Consider the following 16,650-nt stretch of genomic DNA (forward strand, 5'->3'; position numbering starts at 1 on the left):
TCTCTAGAGGATTTCCTTAGATGGAAGAATTTCTGAAAGAATATCTGAAGCCATTAACGAAGACATCTGTGGGTAATATCTGGAAGGAATCTGTGGATAAATTTCCGAATAGATTTCTGAAGCATTTTTTTAGAACTTTAGATACATTCCCGAAGGAATTTGTTGTGAACAAATTGTTTATATGATTGAAGAACTTGTGGAGTAATTCTCAAATTGACCTCTGGAACAAATCCCTAAAAAAGCTTTGAAGGAAATCCCGAGAAACCCCATGAATTCCTGAAAATTTATCTGAAATCTCTGGAAAAGCTCTTTCAGAAATGTGTGGGTACATATCCGAAGGAATTTCTAGGGAAATAAAAAAAGTATTTTGTGAAATTCTTGAAGCAATTCTAGAACTAATATCTGGTGGAATATCAAAAAAAACTTCTGGAGAAATGTGAAGATAAATTTCTGGAGGAATGCCTGCAAAATCTCTAAAGGAAATCCTGAAATAATTTCTTTAAAAAAAATTGCGATAGAATAGAAATTTCCAAAATAATCTCTATGAGAATAAACTAAGGAATTTGTGGGTTAATTCCCGTAGAAACTTGTGGATCAATTTTGCAGAAACATCCGATAGAATATCTGGAGGAAAGAACGAAGTAATTTGTATAAAAACTGCTTGTATAAATCTGTGAACAAACTTTTAAAATCATTTGTGGATTCAGTTCTATCTCTGGAGTAATTTCCTAAGGAACTCTGCAGAAAATAAAATCTAGAAAAATACTTTAGCAATCAATAGCAAAATTCTGAAAGGAATCTCTGGAGTAATGAACAAAGGATATTGTGGGAAAAATTTTGGAGGAACTCCAAGATATTTTCGAAGCAATGAAACTGAAGCAATTGTCAAGGGAAAATGAATAATTATTCGGTATAATCGCGAAGGAAAGAAATTTTGAAATAATTTAAGAATTCCCTCGCTTACAATATACTGGAGTGACATCCTAAAGAATCTGTAGAGCAAATTCTAAAAACATCTTTCGAAAATTTTCTGGAGGACTTCTCAAAATGTTCCATGGAAATCCTAAAAGAAATTCTGAATAAAATTTTGAAGGATTATTTATAAAAATAAAAATACTCACTGGAGGAAAATGCCAAGTTATTTGTGCAAAAATACAGACATAATCAGTGGACTGATTTTCGAACTAATTTCCAGATGAATTGCTAAAAAAATCTGCTTAGGAATTAACGAAATAAATCTTGGAGAAGATTTCCAAAAAAAACTACTGAAAAACTGAACAGTTCATTCATTGAGGAAATTCCATCAGAAATCTTTGAATAAATTTGACATTTCTGAAGAAATGCTTCCAGAGTAATACCTCTGAGAATCTCCTAATAAATTCCTTCATTTCGAAACAAACCCTGAAGAAATTAACATGAACAAAGGAATCTCTGAGGAAATTCACTCAGAAATCTTTTAATTTAATAAAGTTTTAAAGACATTCCAGGAGAAAATAACAAAGCATTCATTAAAATTAAAATTAAAATTAAAATTAAAATTAAAATTAAAATTAAAATTAAAATTAAAATTAAAATTAAAATTAAAATTAAAATTAAAATTAAAATTAAAATTAAAATTAAAATTAAAATTAAAATTAAAATTAAAATTAAAATTAAAATTAAAATTAAAATTAAAATTAAAATTAAAATTAAAATTAAAATTAAAATTAAAATTAAAATTAAAATTAAAATTAAAATTAAAATTAAAATTAAAATTAAAATTAAAATTAAAATTAAAATTAAAATTAAAATTAAAATTAAAATTAAAATTAAAATTAAAATTAAAATTAAAATTAAAATTAAAATTAAAATTAAAATTAAAATTAAAATTAAAATTAAAATTAAAATTAAAATTAAAATTAAAATTAAAATTAAAATTAAAATTAAAATTAAAATTAAAATTAAAATTAAAATTAAAATTAAAATTAAAATTAAAATTAAAATTAAAATTAAAATTAAAATTAAAATTAAAATTAAAATTAAAATTAAAATTAAAATTAAAATTAAAATTAAAATTAAAATTAAAATTAAAATTAAAATTAAAATTAAAATTAAAATTAAAATTAAAATTAAAATTAAAATTAAAATTAAAATTAAAATTAAAATTAAAATTAAAATTAAAATTAAAATTAAAATTAAAATTAAAATTAAAATTAAAATTAAAATTAAAATTAAAATTAAAATTAAAATTAAAATTAAAATTAAAATTAAAATTAAAATTAAAATTAAAATTAAAATTAAAATTAAAATTAAAATTAAAATTAAAATTAAAATTAAAATTAAAATTAAAATTAAAATTAAAATTAAAATTAAAATTAAAATTAAAATTAAAATTAGAATTAAAATTTAAATTTAAATTTAAATTTAAATTTAAATTTAAATTTAAATTTAAATTTAAATTTAAATTTAAATTTAAATTAAAATTTAAATTAAAATTAAAATTAAAATTAAAATCAAAATTAAAATTAAAATTAAAATTAAAATTAAAATTAAAATTAAAATTAAAATTAAAATTAAAATTAAAATTAAAATTAAAATTAAAATTAAAATTAAAATTAAAATTAAAATTAAAATTAAAATTAAAATTAAAATTAAAATTAAAATTAAAATTAAAATTAAAATTAAAATTAAAATTAAAATTAAAATTAAAATTAAAATTAAAATTAAAATTAAAATTAAAATTAAAATTAAAATTAAAATTAAAATTAAAATTAAAATTAAAATTAAAATTAAAATTAAAATTAAAATTAAAATTAAAATTAAAATTATAATTAAAATTAAAATTAAAATTAAAATTAAAATTAAAATTAAAATTAAAATTAAAATTAAAATTAAAATTAAAATTAAAATTAAAATTAAAATTAAAATTAAAATTAAAATTAAAATTAAAATTAAAATTAAAATTAAAATTAAAATTAAAATTAAAATTAAAATTAAAATTAAAATTAAAATTAAAATTAAAATTAAAATTAAAATTAAAATTAAAATTAAAATTAAAATTAAAATTAAAATTAAAATTAAAATTAAAATTAAAATTAAAATTAAAATTAAAATTAAAATTAAAATTAAAATTAAAATTAAAATTAAAATTAAAATTAAAATTAAAATTAAAATTAAAATTAAAATTAAAATTAAAATTAAAATTAAAATTGAAATTAAAATTAAAATTAAAACGGGCTCCGAGTTTTTTATCAAATATGTTTCGTCCAGCTTTCATTCGAGGCAAGAGTACGGTTGTAGTAGTGAACGTCGACAAAAGTTCACTACTACAATCACACTTCTTGCTCGAATGACAGCTGGAATGAAAACAAGCAGCATAAAATCAATGCCTAACATGCGTCTAACAGCCCATAGTAAAACATATCTAACGTTAGTCTAATGTTAGACTAACAAACATGTTTCGAATTTGCAACATGTCTAACAAAAGTGTGTCATATCTGTCTAATTTTAGACTAACATTAGCCAAAAGTGAGACAAAAAGTTAGTCTAACATGCTGGCCAGTTAGTCTAACATTAGGCTAATGTTAGGCTAACCCTCCGTACTGGGGAGCATTAATCATAACCCCGAATTTATGCTGAATGTTCGATTTTTTCGCGCATCATTGACAGTTGAGCAAATGGCAGTGGAAAAACACTTTGTTAGTTGCGGCAGCTTATAAATCGCGTTCGTCGGTCGAGAAAAAGAAATAAAAATGCTCGTCTCAAATAGTTAAACCCGTAGGAACCATTTCCGTCGTTGCGTTGTCCAAACCGTCAGTTAATCGTCGCTGATCCTGCCCACTAAGTCCGTTTCGTTCGCGTCGTACCGTCGCCGGAACCAGTCATCTCCAAAACAGTGACCGATTCCGTTAAGTTTGGCACCATCGTGTCGGTGAGTCATTTTATTTTCAATTTGATTTATTTTTCATTTAATTTCAATTAAATTTTAATGAAATTTTAATTAAATTTTAATTAAATTTTAATTAATTTTTAATAAAATTTTAATAAAATTTTAATAAAATTTTAATAAAATGTTAATTAAATTTTAATTAAATTTTAGTTAAATTTTAATTAAATTTTAATTAAATTTTAATTAAATTTTAATTAAATTTTAATTAAATTTTATTTAAATTTTAATTAAATTTTAATTAATTTTTAATAAAATTTTAATAAAATTTTAATAAAATTTTAATAAAATTTTAATTACATTTTAATTAAATTTTAATTAAATTTTAATAAAATTTTAATAAAATTTTAATCGAATTTTAATTAAATTTTAATTTATTTTAATTTAATTTTAATTTAATTTTAATTTAATTTTAATTTAATTTTATTTTAATTTTAATTTAATTTTAATTTAATTTTAATTTAATTTTAATTTAATTTTAATTTAATTTTAATTTAATTTTAATTTAATTTTAATTTAATTTTAATTTAATTTTAATTTAATTTTAATTTAATTTTAATTTAATTTTAATTTAATTTTAATTTAATTTTAATTTAATTTTAATTTAATTTTAATTTAATTTTAATTTAATTTTAATTTAATTTTAATTTAATTTTAATTTAATTTTAATTTAATTTTAATTTAATTTTATTTTAATTTTAATTTAATTTTAATTTAATTTTAATTTAATTTTAATTTAATTTTAATTTAATTTTAATTTAATTTTAATTTAATTTTAATTTAATTTTAATTTAATTTTAATTTAATTTGAATTTAATTTTAATTTAATTTTAATTTAATTTTAATTTTATTTTAATTTAATTTTAATTTAATTTTAATTTAATTTTAATTTAATTTTAATTTAATTTTAATTTAATTTTAATTTAATTTTAATTTAATTTTAATTTAATTTTAATTTAATTTTAATTTAATTTTAATTTAATTTTAATTTAATTTTAATTTAATTTTAATTTAATTTTAATTTAATTTTAATTTAATTTTAATTTAATTTTAATTTTAATTTAATTTTAATTTAATTTTGATTTAATTTTAATTTAATTTTAATTTAATTTTAATTTAATTTTAATTTAATTTTAATTTAATTTTAATTTAATTTTAATTTAATTTTAATTTAATTTTAATTTAATTTTAATTTAATTTTAATTTAATTTTAATTTAATTTTAATTTAATTTTAATTTAATTTTAATTTAATTTTAATTTAATTTTAATTTAATTTTAATTTAATTTTAATTTAATTTTAATTTAATTTTAATTTAATTTTAATTTAATTTTAATTTAATTTTAATTTAATTTTAATTTAATTTTAATTTAATTTTAATTTAATTTTAATTTAATTTTAATTTAATTTTAATTTAATTTTAATTTAATTTTAATTTAATTTTAATTTAATTTTAATTTAATTTTAATTTAATTTTAATTTAATTTTAATTTAATTTTAATTTAATTTTAATTTAATTTTAATTTTATTTTAATTTAATTTTAATTTAATTTTAATTTAATTTTAATTTTATTTTAATTTAATTTTAATTTAATTTTAATTTAATTTTAATTTAATTTTAATTTAATTTTAATTTAATTTTAATTTAATTTTAATTTAATTTTAATTTAATTTTAATTTAATTTTAATTTAATTTTAATTTAATTTTAATTTAATTTTAATTTAATTTTAATTTAATTTTAATTTAATTTTAATTTAATTTTAATTTAATTTTAATTTAATTTTAATTTAATTTTGATTTAATTTTAATTTAATTTTAATTTAATTTTAATTTAATTTTAATTTAATTTTAATTTAATTTTAATTTAATTTTAATTTTAATTTAATTTTAATTTAATTTTAATTTAATTTTAATTTAATTTTAATTTAATTTTAATTTAATTTTAATTTAATTTTATTTTAATTTTAATTTAATTTTAATTTAATTTTAATTTAATTTTAATTTAATTTTAATTTAATTTTAATTTAATTTTAATTTAATTTTAATTTAATTTTAATTTAATTTTAATTTAATTTTAATTTAATTTTAATTTAATTTTAATTTAATTTTAATTTAATTTTAATTTAATTTTAATTTAATTTTAATTTAATTTTAATTTAATTTTAATTTAATTTTAATTTAATTTTAATTTAATTTTAATTTAATTTTAATTTAATTTTAATTTAATTTTAATTTAATTTTAATTTAATTTTAATTTAATTTTAATTTAATTTTAATTTAATTTTAATTTAATTTAAATTTAATTTAAATTTAATTTTAATTTAATTTTAATTTAATTTTAATTTAATTTTAATTTAATTTTAATTTAATTTTAATTTAATTTTAATTTAATTTTAATTTAATTTTAATTTAATTTTAATTTAATTTTAATTTAATTTTAATTTAATTTTAATTTAATTTTAATTTAATTTTAATTTAATTTTAATTTAATTTTAATTTAATTTTAATTTAATTTTAATTTAATTTTAATTTAATTTTAATTTAATTTTAATTTAATTTTAATTTAATTTTAATTTAATTTTAATTTAATTTTAATTTAATTTTAATTTAATTTTAATTTAATTTTAATTTAATTTTAATTTTAATTTAATTTTAATTTAATTTTAATTTAATTTTCATTTAATTTTCATTTAATTTTAATTTAATTTTAATTTAATTTTAATTTAATTTTAATTTAATTTTAATTTAATTTTAATTTAATTTTAATTTAATTTTAATTTAATTTTAATTTAATTTTAATTTAATTTTAATTTAATTTTAATTTAATTTTAATTTAATTTTAATTTAATTTTAATTTAATTTTAATTTAATTTTAATTTAATTTTAATTTAATTTTAATTTAATTTTAATTTAATTTTAATTTAATTTTAATTTAATTTTAATTTAATTTTAATTTAATTTTAATTTAATTTTAATTTAATTTTAATTTAATTTTAATTTAATTTTAATTTAATTTTAATTTAATTTTAATTTAATTTTAATTTAATTTTAATTTAATTTTAATTTAATTTTAATTTAATTTTAATTTAATTTTAATTTAATTTTAATTTAATTTTAATTTAATTTTAATTTAATTTTAATTTAATTTTAATTTAATTTTAATTTAATTTTAATTTAATTTTAATTTAATTTTAATTTAATTTTAATTTAATTTTAATTTAATTTTAATTTAATTTTAATTTAATTTTAATTTAATTTTAATTTAATTTTAATTTAATTTTAATTTAATTTTAATTTAATTTTAATTTAATTTTAATTTAATTTTAATTTAATTTTAATTTAATTTTAATTTAATTTTAATTTAATTTTAATTTAATTTTAATTTAATTTTAATTTAATTTTAATTTAATTTTAATTTAATTTTAATTTAATTTTAATTTAATTTTAATTTAATTTTAATTTAATTTTAATTTAATTTTAATTTAATTTTAATTTAATTTTAATTTAATTTTAATTTAATTTTAATTTAATTTTAATTTAATTTTAATTTAATTTTAATTTAATTTTAATTTAATTTTAATTTAATTTTAATTTAATTTTAATTTAATTTTAATTTAATTTTAATTTAATTTTAATTTAATTTTAATTTAATTTTAATTTAATTTTAATTTAATTTTAATTTAATTTTAATTTAATTTTAATTTAATTTTAATTTAATTTTAATTTAATTTTAATTTAATTTTAATTTAATTTTAATTTAATTTTAATTTAATTTTAATTTAATTTTAATTTAATTTTAATTTAATTTTAATTTAATTTTAATTTAATTTTAATTTAATTTTAATTTAATTTTAATTTAATTTTAATTTAATTTTAATTTAATTTTAATTTAATTTTAATTTAATTTTAATTTAATTTTAATTTAATTTTAATTTAATTTTAATTTAATTTTAATTTAATTTTAATTTAATTTTAATTTAATTTTAATTTAATTTTAATTTAATTTTAATTTAATTTTAATTTAATTTTAATTTAATTTTAATTTAATTTTAATTTAATTTTAATTTAATTTTAATTTAATTTTAATTTAATTTTAATTTAATTTTAATTTAATTTTAATTTAATTTTAATTTAATTTTAATTTAATTTTAATTTAATTTTAATTTAATTTTAATTTAATTTTAATTTAATTTTAATTTAATTTTAATTTAATCTTAATTTAATTTTAATTTAATTTTAATTTTATTTCAATTTTATTTTTAGAATTACAATAACAATTACAATTGCAATCAAAATTAAAATTAAAATTAAAATTAAAATTAAAATTAAAATTAAAATTAAAATTAAAATTAAAATTAAAATTAAAATTAAAATTAAAATTAAAATTAAAATTAAAATTAAATTAAAATTAAAATTAAAATTAAAATTAAAATTAAAATTAAAATTAAAATTAAAATTAAAATTAAAATTAAAATTAAAATTAAAATTAAAATTAAAATTAAAATTAAAATTAAAATTAAAATTAAAATTAAAATTAAAATTAAAATTAAAATTAAAATTAAAATTAAAATTAAAATTAAAATTAAAATTAAAATTAAAATTAAAATTAAAATTAAAATTAAAATTAAAATTAAAATTAAAATTAAAATTAAAATTAAAATTAAAATTAAAATTAAAATTAAAATTAAAATTAAAATTAAAATTAAAATTAAAATTAAAATTAAAATTAAAATTAAAATTAAAATTAAAATTAAAATTAAAATTAAAATTAAAATTAAAAGTAAAATTAAAATTTAAACAGGCTCCGATTTTTTTATTAAATATGTTTCGTCCAGCTTTCATTCGAGGCAGAAGTGCGGTTGTAGTAGTGAACGCCGATAAAAGTTCACTACTACAATCACACTTCTTGCTCGGATGACAGCTGGAATGAAAACAAGCAGCATAAAATCTATGCCTAACATTCGTCTAACAGCCCATACTAAAGCATGTCTAACGTTAGTCTAATGTTAGACTAACAAACATGTTTCGAATTTGCAACATGTCTAACAAAAGTGTGTCATATCTGTCTAATTTTAGACTAACATTAGGCAAAAGTGAGACAAAAAGTTAGCCTAACATGCTGGCCAGTTAGTCTCACATTAGGCTAATGTTAGGCTAACCCTCCGTACTGGGCTATCACACTACTACTACCACCACACGCAAGCTGTCATGCTGCGGTGGTTATGTTGCGGTTAGACCGGTACATGTTTTAGACCGGTCCAGGAAACTACAAAAACTTATATCCCTGCGGCGTTGTAACAGAACTTTTGAACGTTTATCAACAATACTGTAGTGCTTCTTATGTCATTAAAACATAGGTACTTTTTGAACGTTGAAAAAAGTTATCATGGATTAAAACTTTATGGATCTTTCTTGAAAAAAATATTTTTTTTACATCAACGTCATTAAATTTTGGTCTTGATATTCAAAGATTTTCTGCTTTTGTTCTCAAGATATCTCTGATAAGGTGTATTAGAGCCTATTTAGATTGAAAGAATAACACATTTAGTAATTTTTGTATGATATTGTAAATTTGACTTATTTTCCTCTATATGGGTGAAAAAGCCAAACCGGTATAACTTTATTCATCGTGAGAAATTATTAGATTTCATAGCGCCGTATCAAGTATTAATATATTGTTGATAATCGCTCAAAATTTCATTCAATTCAGTTCACTGGTTTCCGAGATATGAAAGTTCAAAAATTAGTTGTCTTAGTGTTACCAGAATAGTAACTAATAGTGTTTTACCAGAACGATTCGAACTTCGCGAAAGATTAACCAATCGAGCTCAAATTTTTACCAATCATGCGCATATAATAGATGAACAAACAGTCAAAATTTGAGAATTTTTGATGCACTCTATGAAAAGTTACAGCAGGTTGAACATTTGAGTGAGAGAAAAAAAAGTTGCCTATCCCAAACATTTTGGCCATCCCATGTAGGTACCATCGAATTCCTACAGAATGCTGAAATGCAAAGCCATACTTACCATCTAACGAAGTTCGTTCATCTGGAAGGAACAGTGATTCACCCTCATGGCGCTCGGTAAAAACTATAATCGTAAAAAAATGTATAGATTTAGGTGCTTTACAAGTGCAAATATTTCAAACAAGATTTCGAAACGCGTATCCCGCAGTCTATGTATTGTTACGGGTATAAATATTTGTTACCTTAATAAGACAGGAAACTTGTTTAATGTGTTCAAAGTTTTAATATTAGTGCGTTCTTTGTGTTACATGTTGAATTTTAACTTGTAAATATTCCCCCACTATTAATATTCATTTATAGGATTCTGGCATAATAGAAGCCCTCAAAGTGCAATTCTATTTCGATTGCCAACATTCAGGTCATTTCGGGCCGCGATTAAGTACTAGAGACGTAAACCTTTCCCTGACACAAACTTCAAGTCATAGAACTCTAGTGATGAAACCCGTAACGGGATGCCCGATTAGGATTAGTTTTCCTAGACAAAACCAAGCTATAAAAACAGTAACAACTACTGTGAACTAAAAGGCATACTACCAACTAAAATACAATTCCAGGATGACTGATGGACCCAAACCAATAAATGAAACCTCGTCATCCTGTGATCGGAACAAGTTATCCATCTGGATAACAGGGCGCATTTATGTTTTGTGTTGTGCTGTGTAAATTTGTGATGTTTTTTTGTTTGTGCATTTGTAAGGTTCTATGTGTATCGTGATGTGTTAATCCTTTGTAATAAATTATTTTCTTTTGCTTTTGTAAAAGTATGTAAGAGGTGAGTTACATTTTCACTAGATCCTGTCAATTAGTTTGCTTCCAGAGATTTATAATAGGGGTACTCACTAAACAGATTAAATTGCTGCGTAAGCCATGATTTTCTGCTTATTTGAAATGTTTCATGATTTTGCGAATGAAATAATCAACGATTGCCTTGGTGATCGCGACGTTTAATCAGTTTAATTGGGTTACGCTGTTTAGTGAATCCCCCTAATATAAATCTGATCTAATTATTGTAGAAAAACTAACAGAATTCAATGATTTGTTCTTGCATGTGTTGATTAAATAAATATCAAGAAAAATTCGTCATGTGATGCTGCAGATTTTTTTTTGCTTGTATCCTAAAGGAAATACCTATGATTTTGCAAGATTTCTGGAATCACTTGTGATGTGAAATTTATCTTAATCACTGAAGATTTTCCTTATGTTTTTGAACGGCCAAGATAAAGGCGTGCAGTTATTCTTTGAATTATTTTCCCTGTTACAATCAGAGTAAGCTCGATGATCTTGCCGATCGCTCCTCGGTGGCAGGTCTTACCATCAACGTCAACAAGACCAAATCGTTGGATGTAAGCACGGTCAAACCTTCCAGCTTCACGGTAGCTGGGCAAGCAGTACCTAGAGAAGGTTGAAAGCTTTCAATATCTTGGTAGCCAAATGGCAGTCGATGGTGGCACCAAGATCAACATCGGTGCACGGATCAAGAAGTCGAGGGCTGCCTTTGCAAGTTTATGAATTGTATGAAAATGTTCAACTCGAACACTGCTGTACACCAGTGAAACATGGTGTGTATCAGCGGAGAACACTCAACGGCGGCAGGTCTTAAAGCCTGTATCCGCAATAATCGGGACACAGAAATACAGCTGTAACTCTGTAATAGATACTTTAAAGTTGCTAAAATTCGGCCTCATAACATCTTAAGATGTGTTCATTTCACCAACAAAATTCCATGTGAATCGACGCAGTACTTTTTGTTGTAGCAATGAAAGAGTAGACAGTGCGCCATTGAATTTTGTACAGCCCCTAGTTTAGCTTGTCAGCACTGTAACTTTTGAATTTGGCAAAGGAAATGGCTTAAATTTTGAACACAAACCTCTTAATCTAAATCCGTTGCATAGGCAAAATTTCAAAAAAATCGATGCACTATCAATAATTTTATAGTCGAAACATGTATTGGGACTAAACGTGATTTTAGCCCCTCAGACAGCAGTTAGTCAGCACCCTTTATTGTTTCGATTTTACTATTGAAAGTACTACACCAAAAATCATCAAATTTTGCAGACATAATATACACATAATCAACTACCTTCTGTGGAAATTTCATGAAAATTGGCAGAGAAATACAAAAGTTATGCATAGGCAAACATCGCACATGAAAAGCACGAAAAAAATTCACTAACACTCACCCCTATCAACACCAGTAGCTTTCAAACTAATTGATAAAAGTGGATGAAATTTTGCAAGAAAGTGTCTCTATAAGTATCATAACTGCTAACAAAATTTCATAATTATCATCACAGAACTTTGAACTGTAGCTTAAAATAACCATCTATTATGCGAATGAAAATTGGTCATGATTGTACAAAATGCTTTAAACCACGTCTTTTTGTTTTTTATCCACAATTAAAAGTAATGCATCGATTTTTTATGAAATTTGGCGCAGATAATAAACATACACCAAAGAGTTCCCAGTCAATTATTTGGCCAATTTTACCTATTCATTACAGAGCTGCAGCCGTACTTCTGTGTCCCGATTATTGTGGATACAGGCTTTAATCAATAGATGACTGCGGTATATAATTCGTGCATGGTGGCCTCACAATTGGATCTCAAACGTGGAGTTCCATCGTTGATGTCATCAAAAGCCGATAGCGACAGAAATCAGTCAAAGTGGAGATAGGTTGGCCATATCCCAAGTAACAAAATTAATTTTATAATGCTTTTGAAGTATTCTTCAACACCTGTTTTTTAAAACCATGCATAAACCAAACTGCTCTGCAACACGACATCAACTCAACCATAAACCCGCCATAAGACCAAAGAGGCCCATCCTAAGATGCTCTTGGAGAGTTGTTTTTAAATTTCTCTTAAAACTTGTTGTACTTCCCAAGTTGTCCTCAAGGCGAATTGCTCTCTCCTTGTAGAATTCTTCAAGTGCACGATAAAACGATAATAAATTTGTCAGTGTTGTTGCTGATGCAGCTTTTATGTCGACAGAAAAGTTTGGTGAATTAAATTGAAATTAAAAACACAATGAAAATGACACATTATTGTAATCGGGATTAATTTATTACACAAATTGGAAATATTTCCGTGGTGTAACAAGGATGCCAAATGCCAAGCGAAATTCATCGTATATATGTTGCAAGATACTTCCAAAAATTGCAACGCGCTTCCATTATAACGCACTAATAAAATATTTAAAAATATTATTCCTGGTCATGCAAACATTGCTCATGAGTTTTCTCAACATGGCTTCCATTGAAATCTAGGCCGGTGGTCGGTCCATCATCGATGGTTTTAATCAACATCACCATAAGATCGTCTTAAATTTCTTTCAACTCATGCCAGAGCTAAAAGCATAACTCAAGAATACTAGGATTTATAACGTTCTCAATGCAGCCTAGTTGGCCTCCATCCAGAACGCCTTAAATTTATTTCATCTTATGCAAGGGTAAGAAGTATTACTCAAGAGTACTCTGGTTTATAACGTTCTTGATATAGGTTTATGCAAACTCCGCCAAGAACGTCATAAAACATGTACGCCAAATTGTAAACAAACAATAAATTATCGCACCGCGGTGGATTTTGTGAATCTCGTCCGATGAATTTATTTATCAGTCCGGTACCGTTGCCAACCAGGCAGACCTTTTTCGATAACCGGCCTTGATGCGGTGCAGTGCCTCATTCCTCCGGTCAGCACTTTCAACAGGTAAGTAGTTGTTGATTTTGAAGATCGATGATTGGAACCCCGATTGCACGGGAAACGACGTCCTAGATGACCATACCCACCTCATTTCGAATGCTGCAACCGGAGGAACTTGGCACTGCACCGCGTTGCGGTTGGGTTTCCGGGTAGGTGTACTTGATTGGCAGCAATAATGGAACGATGAGAATCAAAATCTGATGCTTGAGTTTTTTCTTGTATTTTTCATGTACCAAACTGTTCTTATGCGAGAACAGTTACTCTTGATCAAGAACGGATGATTGAAGATAACTACAAGAACCTTATAAAACTGAAAATAAGTTCAACAGTTCTTGTTGTGTTTATGGTTTTATGAACTGAACCTCAAGTATTCTTGGAGGTGTTTTTAAAACCACATATTCACGAAGAATAGTTGTGCTCAGCTGAGACTCCGATAAGATCAACTAGAATATGCGATGTTCCGATAAAACTATCATAAAAACAAATAAAACCAAATAGAATTAAGATTGTTACTTGGGATGTTAACTTCCTGAATATTGGGTTATTCAGTAAGTCTTTGTTTTTCAATTCTACTGTCAATTATCAGAATAGCTCAACCGATGGTTGTGTTCAATTCTGAGCATGCATGAGCATGAGCAATGAGCATGAGCATGAGCATAGATGACCACACAATTCGTAGTTGCTACTCCGTGATTGACCAAAGCAATCGAAATTGCACAAGGAAGCAATGAATAGGGCTTAGGACTAGCTTACTATTCTCAATGTGCACAGTTCGAGAACTCTCAATTATAGTAACGTCAATATCGGCGCCGGCCACGTCCTTGCGGTCATCGACAAACGTTGTTATAAATACCACGAATCGCTGCATCTCCACGTTTGTCTCAGGAAGGATTTTTTGTTAGTAGGGTAGGGTACATTGTCAATCTTGGAGTCACCTATGGTTGGTGATGTAATTTGACAATGGATTAATAAACACTAACTTTCGCGCACAATTGTCCACTTTTCTATACAAAAACATATCTATTAAAACAATCTTGTCGCGCGTCTCCACCCCATCAGGGAGTAGAAACTTTAAGACCATACCACGCAGGAATAAACTGAACGCAACAAAGGACACATCAATAAACCAAACCATATGCATTCACAACGTGTTACAACATAATACTAAACACCCGCGCATCTAATGTTTTCGTTTTCGCGCGAGATAATTGCGAACGCGGACCATTATGCTGCGATACTCACTCCATACAGGAGGGATGCATGCACAGCAAAGAACAACACGATACTCTTCTCGGCCATTTTTCCTCATTTGAACAATTCAAAAAGAAAATCTTATCGCGCGTCTCCACCACAATATGAAGAAGTAGAAGTCTTTAGTTCAATCCAAACCTCAACCGATGGTTATGTTCAATTCTAGCCATAAATTATTGATTTAATGAGACTGGAAATACTACCTGTTCGTTTTGTAGTATTTAATTGAACAATCACGATGAACACGTTATTATTGAAATGCGGAATAGCAATAATTGCTGCAGCATGGATGCCATGTGATCGAGAACGCGAATCTTCAATATCTACACCTACATTACCAACTATGATGTCATACCACATGAATCTTAGCAAAAACATTTGATCCATGTATAATAATGAACCCATAACTCTCCACCTTGTATGTATAAGTCAAGTAGCTAAGCATCTTCTTACCATAATGGATAGCACAATTCAATATAAACAACCATCGTAGTACACTTTTTGGACAGAATCCTAAACTCATCACTCTCAAATCTATGTGAATGCGTTTTTACCTTGTCTCTAAACTGAGAAAACGCAAGTTTAACCTATTCCGCCGGCAACTTACTTACGACTGAAAAGTAATTAGTATTCCAAGAGATCCCAGACCGGCATATCGGTCGGTACGTTTTAATATCTCCAAAGCTTCTATTTTTCACGATTATTTCAATCATTCTCTATAACCAACAAATCGTTAGCATTGCATGGAACAGCAAAGGGTATTCCCATCAGCAGGCTGCTGTTGTTGCGGCTCTGTCATGTACACCCCTTAGGCATCAACAGGTTCTTGCAATCACGTGGAAGTTTAATAAAGCGATCGACGCTTCGTGTCTCTTACGACTCGAGATTACTCTTTTCCAAAAGCACCGCGCCATTCATGATTGAGTCAAGTACTTCGCTGAGAGAGAATGGTATGCATAGCAGGTTTTCTTCCGCAATTGAAACTTCGGCTACGACCATAAACTGAAGAGAGAAAAAAATACTGAATTTATGCACTTATTCACAAATTGAATATACAATACTATTATTTTCTTAACACCAGTTCCTTTGCGCCGTGTTGGGAATTCTCACTTGCAAAAAGTTATAAATACTAACTTGCTATTCCTACAGTTCAGAAGCATGTTATCTAAACACATTGTATGAAGATCTTTAACATTGAACCAAAAAAAATATCGAAGAGTTTTACTGTTCATATTCGCCATCGTACCAGTCGTTTCTACGATTAGGAGAGCCACTGAACCTACTGCTGCTGCCGAGGTGCTACCTATAGCGGATGTAGCGCTACTGCCAGCTGGTGCGCGTAATCTTGAGCTACTTTTAAATTTCGCAGCCGCTCGAAGTTGAGTCACGGCGTTCGACATCTTGGTAATAACCGTCGAAAGTTTTAAGCACATGCATATATCACGGTGCACCATTTAACGTTATTATAAAATAAAACATACAATCAAAACCTGAAACGCCATTCTCTTTATTTATCTATTCCGCACCTCTGGACAATTTTTTAAAATCATCGTTGGGCGAAATTTTGAGTTACGCCATTTTAAAGGGCCTAACCTCTAAAAAAATGAGTTTTCTATAGAATACCACTATATTTCATATCAGAATCGTGAATTAAAGGCATCAATAACATAAATTATCATGAAAAATATTAAAATTTGGTAGTATGCATCCATATAAATATCGGTAAAGTGCATTTTCTATCAACAT

At 22.5% G+C, this 16,650-nt stretch overlaps 1 protein-coding gene across 1 annotated transcript in view; it reads right to left on the minus strand.

The window, feature by feature from the left end:
• The window catches only part of LOC109402118 (uncharacterized), a 35,711-nt gene extending 19,787 nt beyond the window's left edge, over window positions 1–15,924 (minus strand). The window contains exons 1-2 of the mRNA XM_029852667.2: window positions 15,358–15,924; window positions 9,955–10,017 (exon numbers count right to left, since the gene is read on the minus strand). Coding sequence (XP_029708527.1) covers window positions 9,955–10,017; window positions 15,358–15,427 — 133 coding nt within the window. The 5' untranslated portion in view covers window positions 15,428–15,924. The remainder of the gene's footprint in view (window positions 1–9,954; window positions 10,018–15,357) is intronic.
• Window positions 15,925–16,650: the final 726 nt, after the last annotated feature.

Source organism: Aedes albopictus, chromosome 2, assembly GCF_035046485.1.
Source record: "Aedes albopictus strain Foshan chromosome 2, AalbF5, whole genome shotgun sequence".
Classification (NCBI taxonomy): domain Eukaryota; kingdom Metazoa; phylum Arthropoda; class Insecta; order Diptera; family Culicidae; genus Aedes; species Aedes albopictus.